The sequence below is a fragment of the Pristis pectinata genome, chromosome 15, assembly GCF_009764475.1.
Source record: "Pristis pectinata isolate sPriPec2 chromosome 15, sPriPec2.1.pri, whole genome shotgun sequence".
In the NCBI taxonomy this organism is placed as follows: Eukaryota; Metazoa; Chordata; class Chondrichthyes; order Rhinopristiformes; family Pristidae; genus Pristis; species Pristis pectinata.
Genome location: NC_067419.1, coordinates 5,259,274 through 5,277,719, shown reverse-complemented (window position 1 = coordinate 5,277,719; position 18,446 = coordinate 5,259,274). Strand labels below are relative to the sequence as shown.

At 44.8% G+C, this 18,446-nt stretch overlaps 1 protein-coding gene across 2 annotated transcripts in view; it reads right to left on the bottom strand.

The window, feature by feature from the left end:
* Positions 1–1,422: 1,422 nt before the first annotated feature.
* Positions 1,423–18,446, bottom strand: part of ddx11 (DEAD/H (Asp-Glu-Ala-Asp/His) box helicase 11) — a 59,550-nt gene continuing 42,526 nt past the window's right edge. For both annotated transcript variants that reach the window (XM_052030140.1, XM_052030141.1), the window contains exons 19-27: positions 16,474–16,546; positions 13,327–13,430; positions 11,524–11,673; positions 10,226–10,294; positions 8,750–8,850; positions 6,400–6,484; positions 2,901–2,976; positions 1,914–2,068; positions 1,423–1,719 (exon numbers count right to left, since the gene is read on the bottom strand). In XM_052030140.1, coding sequence (XP_051886100.1) covers positions 1,681–1,719; positions 1,914–2,068; positions 2,901–2,976; positions 6,400–6,484; positions 8,750–8,850; positions 10,226–10,294; positions 11,524–11,673; positions 13,327–13,430; positions 16,474–16,546 — 852 coding nt within the window. In that variant the 3' untranslated portion in view covers positions 1,423–1,680. The remainder of the gene's footprint in view (positions 1,720–1,913; positions 2,069–2,900; positions 2,977–6,399; positions 6,485–8,749; positions 8,851–10,225; positions 10,295–11,523; positions 11,674–13,326; positions 13,431–16,473; positions 16,547–18,446) is intronic.

Below are 18,446 nucleotides of genomic sequence, written 5' to 3'. Positions count from 1 at the left end.
CCTGGGAGAGGACACACATCTTGGTTTGCTCATCCTTCCAGTGAATTTGGAGGATATTGTGGAGAAAACGGTGGTGGTGTGTTGAGATGCCTGATGTAGGTAGTCCAGGTCTCAAAAAGCTCAGGGGTCACTGATGTCTTGTAGACCACGAGCTCCTGATATTCAAACACCCTTTTCCTTAATTACCAAATGGTGGGCTGGTGCATTGAAGGAGTGGTGAATTTCATCATTGATATCCACCTTCACTTGGATGAGTGAATAGGTATTTTTTAGGTTGGCATTTCTGGTGAGATTCCGCATGGATTAGCACTGGGTCTTACCTGTTCAATAATGGTTATAATCATGGCTTAGATGAAAGACTCAGTGCAATGTATACAGATTTGCCAATGATACCAAGTGGGTGGGAACATCAGTTACAAGGATAATGGAATGAGTTTGCAAAGGTTCAAGGAGTTAAGTGAGTGGGTAATAAGATAACAGATGAGGTGTAATGTGAGAAGATATGAGGTTATGCACTTCCGTAAAAAGGGAATTAAGACCATAGGAAACAGAAAAGTTAGTGTACAATGCTGTTGACATGTTGGTTCATGAGATGCTGGAAGTAATCAGACAAGCATAGCAGGTCATCAGGAAAGTAAAATTTATGTCAGCCTTGATTGTAGGGCAGTAACAAAGTTGTGCTTGGATGTCCACGTCTATGGCATGACCTCATTTGGTGTACAGTATATTGCTTGTTTCCAATCATGGATAAACCTATCTCAGAGGAACAACACTGAACATTAACAAGATTGATTGCCAAGGACAAATTAAATAGGATTGGCTTGTCCTTGTTGGGGTTTAGAAGAATGCAAGGCATTCTCTGAGGTGTGCAGAGTTCTGAGGCATTCTCCTCAAGCTGGATACCCCAGGACTAAGGGGCATGGTCTCAGGAATAGGGAGAAATTTCTTAAATAGATATCAATAAATTCTCTGCCTCAGACAGAAAGCTTAATCATTGAGATCAATAGATGTTTGGACACTGAGGGAGTTGGAGCATATTGTAATTGGACCCGAAAGTGGATTGGAGGTGCAAAAATCATGATCTTACTAAATGGCTTAGGGTCCGTACAGGCTACTCTCACCTTTTTCTTCCGTTCTTAAGATGAACTGGAAATAAAATTAAAAATTCTTCTGTTTACCTTATTATATGGTTTGTAATAACCTCCATTACTACAACACATGCAGCCTTTGAGTCTTGTTGTGAAGTTCACATTTCTGGTTTTTTCCTACTCCTAGTCTCAACAGCTGCTCCTTCCAGAAGTCACACTATTGCAGTCATGACCTGTGCCATATTTGTTTACCTTCCAAAGAGGCTGGTTACGTCCTCATATCTGATAAAATCTTTCAGAGGACGGAGAAAAAAGACTTCCACACAAATAAGGTCACCTTTAAATTATTTATTAGTTTATTTGTTTCAGCAAAAGAGAATACAAATATTTAATTTACAAATGGTTAAAAGCACTCAACTGTCAAACAATCACAAGAAAACTAACAAGCAAAATGGAAAGGATAATAATCAATTTTGTATAATTTTCATACAACTGGGGAAGGGCTATGTAACCGGTCAAGTGGCTTGAATTAGTTGTTGAGCGAGGTTCATGTTAACACAAGCATCTCACTTTCTAGTGATGGCCTTTCTACTTATGTAGCATTTCCAAGGGACTTCCTGTCCTTGAAGAACTGCAACACAAAAAAAATCAGTTAGATTAGTTACATTTTAAAGGCATTAAGTATAATCTTCTTCGAACTAAATGACAATATTATAGAGGATTTTTGAAGTCATCCATTCTCCACACAATCAACCGGCAACGTTAGCTAATAATACGTCCACTATAGTTTGACAAGTATTAAATGTAACATCTCAGATGGCCCACCTTTCCGATGGCTCCAAGGGCAGGTCCAAATGAAACCTCTGTCTGTGTTCGCCCCCTGATCCAAACTGGCAACTTGCTAAGAATCCTGGGCTGGGTATAGCGATGATCCAAGAGCACAATATTAGCATAGTCCTCACGATGGCGGATCGCTCGTCCTACATACAGCACAGTACGTGAACAATGGAACATTGACATGCAGAGTTTCATGTTAAACAGGCTACAAGTCAGGGACTCGGTAACTGTGTTGTAGCACAAACCACTTTGAACCTCATGGGTTTGTATTGCTGCTTTCAAATAGCCCAACTTACCACGACTATTTGAGTGGCAACAGTGGAATTTCAAATTTCCCATGACATAGGAGGCTGTTCAGCCCATTGAGTTGGTGCCAGTTCTCAGAGCAATTCTATTCTCCCAATTACTTTCCAATAACCTGTCTTTCACATGCTCATCAACCTTCCACCATTCTCCTGCCATCCATCTATACGAGGGGCAATATACTTTTGCCAATTAACCTACCAACTCACACATCTCTGGGACGTGGGAGGGAACTGAAACACCCAATGGAAACTAACACAGTACCAGCACATTGTTGGCTTGTGGGAGGGAACTGGAGCACCTGGGGAAACCCTCACTGGGAAACTGAAGATGACGAAGAGGGATTTTGTATCGGTTACAATGAATAGGTTAATGAATATCGCCATAATATGGCCTCAGTATAACCTTAATGCTCCTCTCAGAGATCCTTACTGAGACCCTCATGATCACTACAGATGACCTCACCACAACAAAGGTCCTCTCGTACGGCATCACCGTGACCAGTTGTCCTCTTGTCCCGTTTTGCCACGTCTATAATGTTTCCCTCTTATACCATGCCCTCAGTGTTTCCCTGCTTGGGTCCTGCCCGTGTCCTACAGTGATGTCCTAGTAGTTTTCCACACTGCTAATCAAGTTGCCCTCCAGCCCTGTTTCCACATTACAGTCACCTACCTATAGATTGGTTGACAGCTTTCATGCACAAATTTTCCAGTAGTACTTTTCCTGGACTCTTCCCATCAGTTTTAGTCTGTGGGAGTGAAATGCACAACAGCAAGAAAATATTTTATTCCCTTGTTCTCATGTTTTACATTATCTAGAAGTGAAATTGTTGTTTGTAAGGTTGAAAAGTGAACCTCTTGGATGGAATAATTTACAAATGACATTAGTTTTAGATAGAATCTCGACTGACAATACTTGTGCCAATTAATGAGTTGGAGATGGGGTAAGGCAGACATTCTACACTCACAGCTAACAGTCAAATGTACACCAAACATCAATGTACTCCATCAAGCAATGTATTTAAAGAGCAGAGGTAACAAAATTTATGCAGGAAACTACAGCAACTTCTCCCAGTGAAAGCAGGATAATCTCTGTAGCTAAATGCAAATTATGTGCTTCAGTCTGATTACAGGCACTGTATTGCGGTCACCAGTTTAACCGAGTGTAATTGCCCAATCATCTGTGTCTGAGTATAGTGCTGTCACTACATGCAGCTTTCCAGGTGACACTGCAAACTATACCAGTTGTTACTGATTAAAAACACCTACAGCTCGGAAGTAATCAATGTGCTGTAAACAAAATGCCACAATCTGAAGGTACAATAAACAAACGTTAGTTACCTTCATTCACACTGACCAATCACTAGTCAACAATGGCATAAAGAAGAGATTGAAGAACAAATAGTTCAATGGTAGCATTACAATCTTGCCTCAACTAGCTTTTGGTTCTCGTTGTGTTCTTTCTTGTATAAGTTGTGTATAATGTTTAATTTATGTTTTCCTTTTGAATACTGCCTATCTGATGTTATGTGCCTGTGATGCTGCTGCAAATAAGTTCTGCATTGTACCTGTGCACACATGGACTTCTGCATATGACAATAAACTCGACTTTTTGACTTGTGCAAGAACAGAGAGATGAAGAAAAGTTTAAACAGAAAACTCCTCAGCTGCCCTATGGCCCCCAGGAAGGAGTTATCAATTTTAAAAAGGCAGAATAATAAAGCAATATCTTCTCATCTTTCTGCCATTCCAGTAGCAGGGAGGATTGGCTTTGAGTGAGCCGATGGAAGTTAGCACTCTTCCCCAATCCATTCGCTCTTGTAAGTTCCTGTTCAAGGGAACCAATGAACAGAGAGCCAGGCCAACAGCTCTGGCTGTAGATTGTAAAATGAGGCGATCAGAAACACATAAATGGTTTCCAAAATCAAGTTAAAAGCAAAAGTACCAGGAATGAAACCACGCAGTGGAACAGAATATCTGTGCATTTTGAAGGACGATCCACTTTTCTGTTGCCTTGTTTACAATGATGGACACCTCTGTGCTGTTTCAGGAGTGCTTAAACATTTCGCGCTAACATCGTTTTTGAAAGTGCAGCACACCAATTCCTTCACACTTCTCACACCTCCCCCTCCACTCACAGAGGCACTCTCCCTTGTTCTTCCTGCCTTTCCTCCCAACTACCTCTCACACACAAACAGCCTCTCCACCCACATCTCTTACACATGAAATTGTGAAGTAATTTACCTTGGCACAAAATATGCTTTTTTTTAAAATGTGGAGTCAGTTGGAAGAGTTGTTGTTTAAGGATACCTGGATGCCCTTGTATACAAATTATTGAAAGCTAACATGCACGTGTAGCAGGTAGCTAGGAAGGCAAACAGTGTGCTGACCTTTGTGCCTCGAAAACTGGAGCAACTCTTGACCAAGGCATTGAGGCCAGCTCCAGTGAAAGACAAAAGGACTGACTTCCTGCTACACTTAAGTGCCTGGTTTATCTCCTCTTACAGAGTGATCACCTTCAACACCCTTCACCCCACATTCAATGGTCTCCACTCCATGGACTCCCCGGCCCTCAAGATCTGCCCAGTGTCCTACCCAACCCTCTGATCTCCTCAAAACCATCCAGACTTCTTCGACCTCCCCCCATACCTGCCCAATTATCTACCCTCACCCCCAAAATATGAATAAATCCCCAAGTTCACCCACTAAGCTCTAGACCCCCATCATCAGTTTTCTCTCTAGCACTTGTATTTTCCCCACTAACCTTTCCAGCAATCCCCATCATCTCCCCCTACTAACCATCTTCCTTGCACCCCCTCCTCCCCACTGTACCACCAGTCTTTACTACAGCCTCATCATTTGCCCAACACCAGGCTCCTCCTGGCACCCCTATAATCCCCACCCACTCCATCAGTGGTTACTGGTTAGCAGCCTAAAAGTCTGGACCTTTGATTCAGAACCGCTCACTTGAATGACACCATGGCAGCTAAGGAATTTAAATTCAAGTAATTAAGTAAATCAGGAATATAAAAACAAAAGTAAATCTCGGCAACAGTGACCAGAAAACCACTGGATTGCTGTAATCACCACCTGAATCACAAAACATCCTTCAGGAAAGGAACTGTGTCATCCTTTCCTAGCCTGGTCTATATGACTCCAGATCCACCTCGAGGTTTATGCATAACTGCTTCTTCAGTTCAGGGGCAATTAGGGATAGAACCATAGAACAGTACAGCACCATACAGGCCCTATGGCCCACCACGTTGTGCTGACCTTTAAACCTCGCCTAAGACTATCTAAGCCCTTCCACATATCGCTCTATTTTAAATTCCTCCATAAGTTTATCTAACAATGTCTTGAATTTGACCAATGTACCTGCCTCCACCACCGTCCCAGGCTGCACATTCCATGCCCCAACCACTCTCTGGGTAAAAAATAAATGGACAATAAATAACGGCATTGACAAAAGCATCTGCATCCCATAAAAAATGTAGGAGTTTCAGGGAAGATATCCTTTTCCCCATCATCTCTCTCTCAGCTACCTTTCTTTCTGCTCAGGGTTGCCCTCTAACTGATCTCCTCCCATCCTTGATCATCTAGCCTTCCCAGAATTTCTCTCCAGAGCTCTCCCAATGATCTCCACTCTTCACTGCAGTGAGTGACTGTAGAAGAAAGAGCTCGATATGAGATTCTGGCAAGTCCTGTTCCACCATACATCTCCCTGGGTGTCGAGTTCAAGAGACCGTGGCACCATTGCAGCTCTCGCAGGGGCACCTCACATCACATCTGTACAATGGATGAAAACGTCAAAGACTTCCTATCTCAGCATCTCCAGGGGAGAAAATGCAAGGAGAACTATCACTTTGTAGTAAAATTAACTCCATAAATGTTGATGGGATTAAAGGTTAGCAGTTAGATTTAGCTTTGCCCTTGAAAACTACAGCGCATATAATTTAGCCCAGGCTGAAAATGGATGGCTAATGTTAATGCATCTCCATAAATACCACACATGAAGTAAAGGTCACTCATGATGCCAGAGATCCTCAGTGTGGGGCTATGACAGGTTGGGAGCTGAGACACAGGAGCTTACCAGTGTCTGGGAATTTAAACACATCTATTCCAGCCGCTGCACTACAAGGGGAGTTTGTATTTCTGAGCTCCACCCAACATACCATGGTCTTGTCCAGGTACGCCATCCTTTCCTGCAGCTCTGGCGAGTTCACGTTGGGAAATGGCATTCCAACCATCACCACACACCTGTAACAGACACATGCAAACGTTATGGACAACGTCGGGTTCAGGCAGCTGAAACCCTGGCCTTGCAACCCATGCAAGCAACCTTAGATGTCAAAACCTATGGGCTACTGGGAACTAAGATGAGATTATCAGTGATCTGAGAAAGGTTCCAGATCATTTTTACACCATTCACCCACTGCCCCTGTGCTCACTGAATTACTGATGACACGTCCTGAACTTTAACATTTTCATCCTAGTTTTCAAATCCCTCTGTGGCACTGAAGTCATAGAATCCCTATCACTGGTCCCAATATCTTTATGTAGCTCAGTGTTAAATTTGCTAACGACTTCATGTAATCAGGAGTTTACTACATTAATGGCAATGAAGTAAATGCAAGTTATTATACTTCTGGAAATGGACTGAAGAATATGATCTATCTCAATAATAAGTGTAATCAACTGCACTTTGAGCAATGATAGGTGTAGCACCAGGATAGAATAAAGGAATCATAGCACAACACGGAGGCCATTTGCCCCATCAAGTCTGTGCTGGTTCTCTTGAAGAGATATCCATTCAGGGCCGACATATCTTTTCCTCCACTTCCCTGCACTTTTTTCCCCCAAGTATTCATCCACATCCCTTTAGTGAGCTATCACTGAATCTGTATCAATCATAATCCATGTGTTACATGAAAATGATATGCCCGCATTCTCGGTTCTTTTCCAATCATATATAATCCATGTCCTCTGGCTATTCATCATTCAGCCGCTCTGTTTAAAACTCTCATGATTTCAGTCACACAAACAGGTCTCCACTTTGCCTTCTCTCTTCCAAGGAGAACGGACAAGAATTATGGATTGAAAGCAATTCAGAAAATGTACTTGGACACAGAGCCAGGCTATTAGTTAAAATGAATCTGGACTTACATTTCCCACCACGTTAATTTCAGTCACGCCACACAGGTGGAGCACAGAGCGCAGCAAGAGTAGTTCCAAGCATTAAGGGGATTTTAGGGGAATTATTTAGTCTGAGACAAAGGCAGTCAACAAGCGATCTTATCAAGGTGACAATGCATTGATTATGCAAACCCAAGTCCAACCTCTGGGTGAGAAACATCAAGAAAAATCTGTGTCCCAGTACCTGGTCTGCCCCAACGCCTACCATAATTGGCATCTGTGAAAAGGCTTTTGACTTTTCTAGCAAAAAAAAAGCTGGTTTGATGAGAACTGCTAGAAGAGCTAATAAACCACAAATGCAAAACATCCTGAACTGGAAAAAGCTTACCTCAGTTGGAAAAAGCAGGCACCTGAAGGTTAGGATCAACAAAAAAACCTTATGACTGAAAGAGCAGACAGTTAGTGGGCACAATCCTGAAAACCCAGCATCCAGCTGATGAATCATGACATGAATTCTAACATGGATTGTTGTCCCTGGAGCGTCAGAGGCTGAGGGGAGACCTGACAGAGGTTTATAAAATTGTGAGAGGCATAGATAGGGTTGATATAATCTTTTTCCCAGGATGGAAATGTTAGAGGACATTTAAGGTGAGAGGGGGAAGTTTAAAGGAGATATGCGGGACAAGTTTTTTTTATATACAAAGAGTGGTAGGTGCCTGAAATGCACTGCCAAGTAGTGGAGGAAGCTGAAACAATGGTGGCATTTAATTGGCATTTAGACAGACACATGAACAGGCAGGGAATGGGAGGGATATGAATCATGGGCAGGCAGACAGGATCAGTTTAATTTGGCATCATGGTTAACACAGACACTGGGTCAAAGGGCCTGCTCCTGTGCTGTACTGTGTTCTAGGAATTAATTGGCACTGTCAGGTTATCTCAAATGTGCCCAACCTGCCTGAAAGCCAAGAACAGAGGAGACCTTATCAAGGGCAGAGGAGCAGACGGTGACTGCTGGAAAAAACACCTTGATAGTCTTCTCAACTGAGAATCTAACATTGACATGAGTGTCTGTTTCTCAGCCCTATCCTACCATTGCAGGTTAAAAAGACCATCTGAAAAACAAGGCCTCCTCAGTAGACAAAATCTCTGATGGAGTAGCTAAACACAATGAAGAGGTACATAGATATAGGACTTGACAGACAATTCATTTGGGACTGTGGAGATCTACATCGACAGCAATCCTCCTACTCTGTGGCTTCACATGTCAACACTTTTATTGGATCTCAAGAGGAATGAGCCACAACAGCCAGCCTTGCTGCCCTCTCTTCAATCATGTGGAGAGGAAAAGCAAAAGAAGTTTAGAGTCATTAGGTTGTTAATTCCTACCTGCCCAGGTCATCGGAGAAGTTGATACCTTCGCTCATCTTTCCCCCAACAACAGAGAAGAGCAGGGCCCCGGTGATCGGCCCTGGTGTTTGCCTTGAGTGCTGGAGGTCATCAAATATAACAGTTACTGTTGCAGGCATGGGGTTCAGAAAGTACTGCAAATGTTGCTTCCCTCTCCAAAACAAGAGAGATCAATAAGTTTCTTCTTAATCTCTATTCGATTTGGATCCTCACCACTTCTACAATGAAACGAAGACACAGATGCTCAACAAAAGCTTGGGAAAAGATAAAATCAAACGTTTTAGGTTGTAGAGAAGGGGCATGAATGGAGAGAACCCAATGATGAGAACTATCACTCTGTGATAAGAGTTCTTCAAGAGAACTTCAAGGAAGAACATATCATTTTCTGACATGGCACATTACTGCCCTCAGGGTATTACAATGAATTCAAGAATTTCAGATAACCGTCATTTCCAGACCATTTCAGAACTGGCCAGAACAAAGGTCAATCAACTGCTTTGCTCTCTCCACAGATACTGCCTGACCTGCTGATTATTCCTAGCATCGTCTGTTTTATTTCCAGAAATTTCCAGCATCTGCAGCAATTTTTATCTCAGTTATCAATTTTTAATCAGTTCCAGCAGCTTTCTCCTCTCTCATTTCCATCCATCACCTCCTGCAGACAGATCAGCTGTGATTAACCAGCCTTCACCACCCTCCCTCATCCAGACCATTGACAGTTAAAGTAATTCACTCGCTCTTCCCCCATCTCCACCCTTTGATCTCCATCCCTCCTCCACACCCTCTGCAACCTAAAACATGCCTGTTTCTAACTTTTGCTAGTTCTGATGAAAGGTCATTGAACTGAAACATCAATTCTACTTCTCCTTCTACAGGTGTTACCTGCCCCAGTGAGGACCTGTAGCACTTTCTGCTTTTATTTAAGAACTGAGATTTAGCCAGAAAGGTTAACTCTTGCTATGGGTACAGGCTAGCCATCTAGCTATGGGTACAGGCTAGCCATCTAGCACCTCATCTAGGCTGAATTGCTAGCAGCCTGTTTATCCATGCATTAAATTGAAAAGCCTGTTCTGATTCACTCACTTCCAGCACAAATCAGTGGATGGCAGTCATAAACAGGCTCTACGCTATTGCCCCATTCTTCCTCTCTGACCTGAAGCACCGGAGCCCCAGTAGTAGCTTACCCACCCACACCGATTCAACATAGTAGCCTGCACTTGTCTTCTGCTATTTGACTTCAAGGCTGATAACACGACGGTCAACCCACAGAGTACAAGTTGATGCTTTAGCCAGGCTTAACCATGTTCTGAACTGCTGACCATCTTGAGCTTTCATTCAAGAGTCAACTTAAACTTGATTCTCTCCTTAGGCAATTTTGTTTAACCCTCTACCAGAGAAAACCACAAAATCAAACCCTGAAACATCAAATGCATGGCAGCAGATATTTGTACATACCTGGATACACCTGGAATACTCGGAAAGCACCTGCTCCACCAGACTGGCCTTTTTGGGCTCCTGGAAAATCTGTGGTATCAGGTAAATGAAAGTACTTTAGGCAACAGAAATTACAGCACCATGAGACTATATCTCGCTATATAAACGCTACACACAAAAATCACGTGGCAACAAGTAAATATCATAGCTAGACAATAATAAAAAAGATTAAGTTCTGATTAAATTGCAGGCACTCAGTGTGTGCATTAGCTCAGCTGGTGGTCACATTCCCAACTACTCACTGTGCCAATCAGGCCGATGTTGCCATCACAGTTTACACTCTCCTCAGCTTGTCCATGTTCCCACCATAACTCAAAAATACTGCTGCCCCAATACCCCTCCCCAAATGCAAACTTCCCACACTCGCTCAATTCCCAATCACATTCTTCCTTGTCCCAATGCACTGTATTGAAAATTTAGACTGGGTCTCTAGTGGTTGCCTGATCTAGTCACTTTTGCTTCTGGAAGTTAAAAAAAAAAGACCCTAAATCCTTTAATGAATGACAAGGGATCACAGACCAGCACACAATAGAAGCAGGTCTAGACCGACTACCTATTTAATTAGTTTCACTGCCCCTCACCTTCCCCATATTCCCAAAATGTTTTCTCCTTTGAGTACTAATCAAATTACCTGTACAAAAACAGTATGATTGTGCATCCAGCACCCTACCACCAGGTCAGACATTCCAAACCCCAACCATCTGTTAAACACACAAAAGGATTCAGCACTCCCTTTGCCAATCACCTTAAATCCATGCCTAGTGATTATCCATCCTTCAGCTATTGGAATGCTTTCTCCTCACTTACTTTATCCAAATCATCCATGATATTAAATGTTAAAGCAGGAGGAATGCATTCAACCCTCAAACCTGCTCTGCCTTTCAAAGATATCATGAGTGACCCCATGCCTTGTCCACCTTCCCATCTGATTTCCTTTGTGTCCGAAAATCTCGGCTTTGAATTTACACTGACTAAGGGGCTGTGGAATCCCAAAGGTAGGAAGTTGCAATGATTTACAACCCTCTGCATGAATAAATTTTTCTTCATCTTATCCTGAGATTATGGACCACAGTTCTCGGCTCTCCAGCTGGGGGTAGCAGCCTCCTGGCATCTATGCTATCAATGCCTCTCAGAATCTTGTATGTCTCAACGAATCTTCTTTCATTCCTCGAAGCTCAGTGAAGACAGAACAGTTGAATGATTGGCTACATCAAACACAATAGGGGTTGAAGAGTCGCAGAAATTACAAATCAAATTACCTTCTTTTTGGCTTCTAGTTGCACCAGCAGACCAGTCTTTTCCCAGTGTTTGTACACAAGATTTTCATATTCGTATGATGGAAAGAAGCACACAATGCCACCTGGGACCACCTTACATAAATTGACCAGCACCCGGCCACATTCATCCAGCTGAAAAGGAAAAGGACGGTGTTAAAATAATGCAGAATATGAGACTTCTTCACTTTTCAGTCTTGGACAGGACTGAAAGATGCTGCAAACAGTTACAAACTTGGTCTCTCAGAAACAGCTGAGCCGCATGGACAAGGGATGGCATGCAGATAGACTTCCATTTTGACTAGGAACCTTGAGAAATATATTGTTCCAGGCAATATTTCAGGAAGGCAAAAATCAACAAAAGCCAACAGTCCTGCTATCCACTTGGGGTTCTGTGATGATCATTGCCCTGCACCTCCAAGATAACCTTTACACTACAGCTCTATAATTGTTATACCAGGGTTTCTAAATACATCGACGACTATCTGCCTCTATATTCGTATGATGGAAAGAAACACACAATGCCATCTGGGTCCTTTGTGTGCTTCTATAGGGATCTTACCCGAGGCCAGATTGGGCTCAAACGCCTGCTTGATTTTACCACATGGACAGGTTCTCATTCAGAAATATTTCAGGCTCTCCTCACAGGTACCTTCAACATGTCACAAGGCTAAAAACTGCAGAATTCAGCAGTTACCTTCTGAGTGTTTGGTTGGGTATACGGAAACAGAAAGTTAAATCTTCTCCCAATCAATAATGACATGGTCAAAAAGTCAATGAAAAGCAGGGGCCATTTTCCAATTAACCTTCTTGAATTATAGAATTTTACAGCCAAAAGTTAGACCATTCAGTCCATCATGTTTGTGCCATGCATTTGAAAGAGCTAAGCAATTAGTCCTGGTCTCCTTCTCTGTTTTTCCTTTCCATAAGCTGGAGGGCATAGGTTGAGGGGTGGTTAGAACGTGGAACACATTGCCTAAGTGGGTGGTGGAGGAAGGTACTCTCAGAACCTTGAAGTAGTATCTGGACCCGCACTTGAATCTCTAAGTCATGGAAGTCTATACTAATCTTATTTACTAGTATTAGTAAATGAGATTAGTATATATAGGTACTTGATGGTGGCCAAAGGTCCTGTTTCTGTGCTCTATGATTCATCATAGCTCTGGAGAGAGAACACATTTCCAGAATGCAGTATGATTAATGAAGCCCACCCTACAAATAAATTAAAGCTACTACATTATTGTAAATTGTTTCTAAATCTATTACTCATACAAAATAATAATTAGGAGTTCTGGTAAATGGGATTAGTATACATAGGTACATGGTGGTCAGCATTGGTGTTGTACGCTGAAGAGGCTGTTTCAGTGCTGCTTGATCATTATTTTAAGTGTATTTCCATTTCCAAATTGGTCCCAATATCCGTTCAGTCAGTATATTTCAGGTAGCCGTAACTTAATGTGTTTAAAAATAAATGCCCCCCTCATTACGCCAGTTTATATCTGTGTCTCTCAAGCAGAAACCTGCCCATTAGCAGAAACAATTCATTCATCAATACACATGCTCTCTAACTTCCTTGTGATTCCTTGACTAGTGCATCTTTCAAGCCCCAATATATTTGTGTCAACACAACCTCTCAGCCAACTTTAAGCACATAAATACATTTGGAAAAAATTTTAATCACCAACTAGGGCAGGTAGCTGTAGTATAGGCAGAAACATCATTTGTTATTGAGAGTTGTCGAGTTAGGTCAGATTTGGGGAGAAGTGATGCACAGACCAATGTACTCACTAGTTGTGGCTTGTCCCTCTTCTGAAAGGTGAATTCAAGCTGCTGTCCTGATGGACCACTACAGAGGATTATAGGCAAAATATTTTCTGGTGGAATTACATGACCTTAGAGATTTAAGAGAAGAACAGTCAAAAACTAGAAAGTTTCACAATAAACATTACATGAAGCAAACAAAATCATAAAAATAGAACTGTGCCTCCTTGTTGCTTCAAAACATTTTATTGGAGATGTTGCAAGGTTTAGCAGTCCTTGAAGAGTTGACCAGGTTCCTCATCAGTATTCCACATGAGGAAGTGGACCCTGGCTCTTAGTGACATCAGCAAGAGGTCATATAATAAGGGTGCCTAATTTGACACCCAAAGTTACCCTGATCCAAAGGATTAGAGATTCCTCAGAATTACTAAAGCCCAACTAACTTTGGTATTAGTTTCCAAACACACACTATCTGACCAGTAGGTCACGAATGGCCAAACCTCTAGAATGGCATCAACCTCCAGATGGCAGGCTAAAATCAGCACTAAAAGAAGGAAAGGAGGTTTGTTCCAGGTATAGAAAACAAAAAAAACTCCAAGCCATGAAATAGAACCTCAGAGGGCCTGGGTGAAGAATCTAGCCAAGTATCGGAGCAAGGTTCCTTCTTTAACACTAAATCAGGATATTGAAGAGCCAGAATTTGTTCCAAGATCACCATTACCAGTCAGCTGAAATATCTTAAGACAACCAGGATGAAAAGAGATGTGTAGAGGAAATATTCAATGATGGACCCTTTCATTTCCATCTCCATGTGTACACACGATGGTTTAACAGATGCAGGACAACATCCACTAAAACAACACCAAAAGGTTTTAGGGATAATGTCCAAATGGAGCATCCATCATCAATCAAGGACAACAGCTCAACTAAATGTAACAGCTGTTTACGTATTCGCCCCACTCATTGCTGGATCGGAGGCCAATGCACTACTTTCTGCATCTCTGGATATCCCGACAAGGGCCAGACCAAGTAGCAAGAGGTAACTTAAACAAATGGTGAAACAATTTAAATGTATATGCCTAATTTCATGCATTTATCTACCAAGGTACAGATGCAGTAACGTAATAGAAACAAATTACGTTGCTGGACAATTGATGTAAGGGAAAGCTCACTCTGCAAAAGAAACAGGGGTTGGAATGAGTAAAAGGAAAAGTGTATTTTTGATATGACTAAAGTGATGAGAGCTCAGGAGACCTAGATAGCATTAAATTCAAACAGAAAAAGCAATAAAAGTGCGGGGGCGGGGGTGGGGGGGGGAGAGAGACAGAGCGCGGGGGTGGGGGGGGAGAGACAGAGCGCGGGGGTGGGGGGGGAGAGAGACAGAGCGCGGGGGTGGGGGGAGAGAGAGTAGAGCGCGGGGGAGGGGGGAGAGACATTAGAGCGCGGGGGAGGGGGGGAGAGACATTAGAGCGCGGGGAGGGGGGGAGAGACATTAGAGCGCGGGGAGGGGGGGAGAGACATTAGAGCGCGGGGAGGGGGGGAGAGACATTAGAGCGCGGGGAGGGGGGGAGAGACATTAGAGCGCGGGGAGGGGGGGAGAGACATTAGAGCGCGGGGAGGGGGGGAGAGACATTAGAGCGCGGGGAGGGGGGGAGAGACATTAGAGCGCGGGGAGGGGGGGAGAGACATTAGAGCGCGGGGAGGGGGGGAGAGACATTAGAGCGCGGGGAGGGGGGGAGAGACATTAGAGCGCGGGGAGGGGGGGAGAGACATTAGAGCGCGGGGAGGGGGGGAGAGACATTAGAGCGCGGGGAGGGGGGGAGAGACATTAGAGCGCGGGGAGGGGGGGAGAGACATTAGAGCGCGGGGAGGGGGGGAGAGACATTAGAGCGCGGGGAGGGGGGGAGAGACATTAGAGCGCGGGGAGGGGGGGAGAGACATTAGAGCGCGGGGAGGGGGGGAGAGACAGAGCGCGGGGAGGGGGGGAGAGACAGAGCGCGGGGAGGGGGGGAGAGACAGAGCGCGGGGAGGGGGGGAGAGACAGAGCGCGGGGAGGGGGGGAGAGACAGAGCGCGGGGAGGGGGGGAGAGACAGAGCGCGGGGAGGGGGGGAGAGACAGAGCGCGGGGAGGGGGGGAGAGACAGAGCGCGGGGAGGGGGGGGAGAGACAGAGCGCGGGGAGGGGGGGAGAGACAGAGCGCGGGGAGGGGGGGAGAGACAGAGCGCGGGGAGGGGGGAGAGACAGAGCGCGGGGAGGGGGGAGAGACAGAGCGCGGGGAGGGGGGAGAGACAGAGCGCGGGGAGGGGGGAGAGACAGAGCGCGGGGAGGGGGGAGAGACAGAGCGCGGGGAGGGGGGGAGAGACAGAGCGCGGGGAGGGGGGGAGAGACAGAGCGCGGGGAGGGGGGGAGAGACAGAGCGCGGGGAGGGGGGGAGAGACAGAGCGCGGGGAGGGGGGGAGAGACAGAGCGCGGGGAGGGGGGGAGAGACAGAGCGCGGGGAGGGGGGGAGAGACAGAGCGCGGGGGAGGGGGGGAGAGACAGAGCGCGGGGGAGGGGGGGAGAGACAGAGCGCGGGGGAGGGGGGGAGAGACAGAGCGCGGGGGAGGGGGGGAGAGACAGAGCGCGGGGGAGGGGGGGAGAGACAGAGCGCGGGGGAGGGGGGGAGAGACAGAGCGCGGGGGGAGGGGGGGAGAGACAGAGCGCGGGGGGGGGGGGAGAGACAGAGCGCGGGGGAGGGGGGAGAGACAGAGCGCGGGGGAGGGGGGGAGAGACAGAGCGCGGGGGGGGGGGGGAGAGACAGAGCGCGGGGGAGGGGGGGAGAGACAGAGCGCGGGGGAGGGGGGGAGAGACAGAGCGCGGGGGAGGGGGGGAGAGACAGAGCGCGGGGGAGGGGGGGAGAGACAGAGCGCGGGGGAGGGGGGGAGAGACAGAGCGCGGGGGAGGGGGGGAGAGACAGAGCGCGGGGGAGGGGGGGAGAGACAGAGCGCGGGGGAGGGGGGGAGAGACAGAGCGCGGGGGGGGGGGGGGGAGGACATGTTCATTGCTGAGTGAGATCAGTAGCTCCCACCTGAAGTGAAGATGCACCTCTCTCTCTGCACGCGTGTTCAGGATGAGTGCCAGAAATCAGTTACCATAATATTGTTAAATCAATGGCAGGGCTCAGCCTGGACTCACCACATGAAAATTCCACCAGTCTGTCAGCAGAGACACCCGAAGTAAACAGGAGCTGGTCTTTGAAGTCTGCCACCTGGCGACAGGATTAGAAATGCCACGGAGATTATGTGAGAAGTAACAAGTTTTTTCATTTCATTGTACTGCACTTAAAACACCCCAATATTGCCCAGTTGAGCTCACTCTATGACAACACCTGAGTACAGTGCAAACTGCTCCCCTCCTTCACTTGCTTCTTCATACTATATCCAAGCTTGTGTTATTAAATCGTGCTTTCTGATTTTATTGCTTCTTCTTTCCTACTCTTTCTAGCCTGGGTGGTATTTAACTCAATGGCTTTAACCCTTTGCAAGAGATCTGTAATAGAAACAGACTAATTCATTCCTAAATCATAAAATATTTACATATCTTTCCAGTTAAATAGTGGGAATTCCCAAATGATGCTGTTATGACCAAGTTTCCTTTTGTCTGTCCCAGTATAATCTGGATATAAATGATAGTTTCATATGTGCAATAGTGTGTGACTCTAAGAACAAAGTTAAACTTCCTTTCACAAGTGGTGCGAAACTGGTTGACTCCGTGCTCGTTGCAGTTAAACTATCCTCCATCCAAAATACAGTGTTGTATTCTCCTGGTATACTGGATGGACAACCTTTCCATTGAAACATTAGCTTTTTATTCAAGTCTAGTGTATTGACCTCAATTACCTTAAAAACATCGCTCTGTCTTTGTGAAGAAAAAAAACCTCTAGAACTCTTAATACCCAGTCATGATGAAAGAACTGAAAGGTAAACATTTTGATGATGCACAGGATCATAATGCAAACCAAATGTATGGGGTGAAACTTGAATATTTTGTGTGGGTACCTGGTGCTTCCAATATTTGTGGCAGCTTGTTAGCTTCAGATAGCAAGCATTTAAATTTCACTGCTCAGTTCAAGAGCCAACATAATTTTTAAAGAAAAATTACAGCAGATTGAATGTGAGATAGAAGTTAGATACATGAAATTACTTTAGCAGATGCACTAATTAGTTAAAAAAGTATCAAACAAATAGAAACATCAAATTAAATATGTAAAGCAGAACAATAGAAATGACACGTCAGTTGATGTGTTGTAAACACAACACACCGGGAATTACAGACACAGTAACCACATCTGCAGTAGGTACCTGTTTCAAGGAAATTCAGTTTAAGGTTGCCGACCTGGAGACCCGAGCTGTAGGTGTTACAATGCATCAGGGAAGGGAGGAATTAACTGCAAAGGTTAATTGGAGAGGCAGTTACACCTCATAGGTTTAGGTGGTGACCTGCATTGAGATAAGTGGTCCAGAACAAAAAATGTGACCGTCAGTCAGGGATGTAGCGATGCAGGAGCCATTAACCTCCTCCAACTTAAGGCAGTTGCTGCCTGTATGGATGTGATCAAAAATGGTGGGAGGATGTGGAATATAAACACATTAGTACAGGTGAACCCAGGAGCGGGGTTGAACAGGAACATGATACCGATGGGGACAGTAGTCAGAAGATGATACTATTCTCTGCAGGTGCTGGCCTGAGTCCTGAAGGCTTTGAATTTACCCACTCATTGGAATTGATGAAATTAGTACACTGACAGGTTCTACTTTGAGATAGAAGGTAGTAGGGTCTAAATTAACAAGCAGGACCACAAAAATCATATCCTCTGGATTAATAATCAGGCCCCTTTCAATTTAGTATAGAATCAAACAGATCAGAGAGTTGAATGCAGGAGATAGAGAGGGGCCAACGTACTACTTACAGTATACCTATACACAAAAATAATCAGGTGCAACAGAAAAGGACAACTCATCGTAGTGAAGCAGCAAGAAGGGTCAAAAGTCAAATTTAGAGGCTCTTTATCCAAATGCCTTAAGTATTCATAACAAGACAGGTGAAGTATTGCACATATAGGGTAACAGAAATGTTAATTCTGAAATATTATCTCTGTTGCTCCTTCC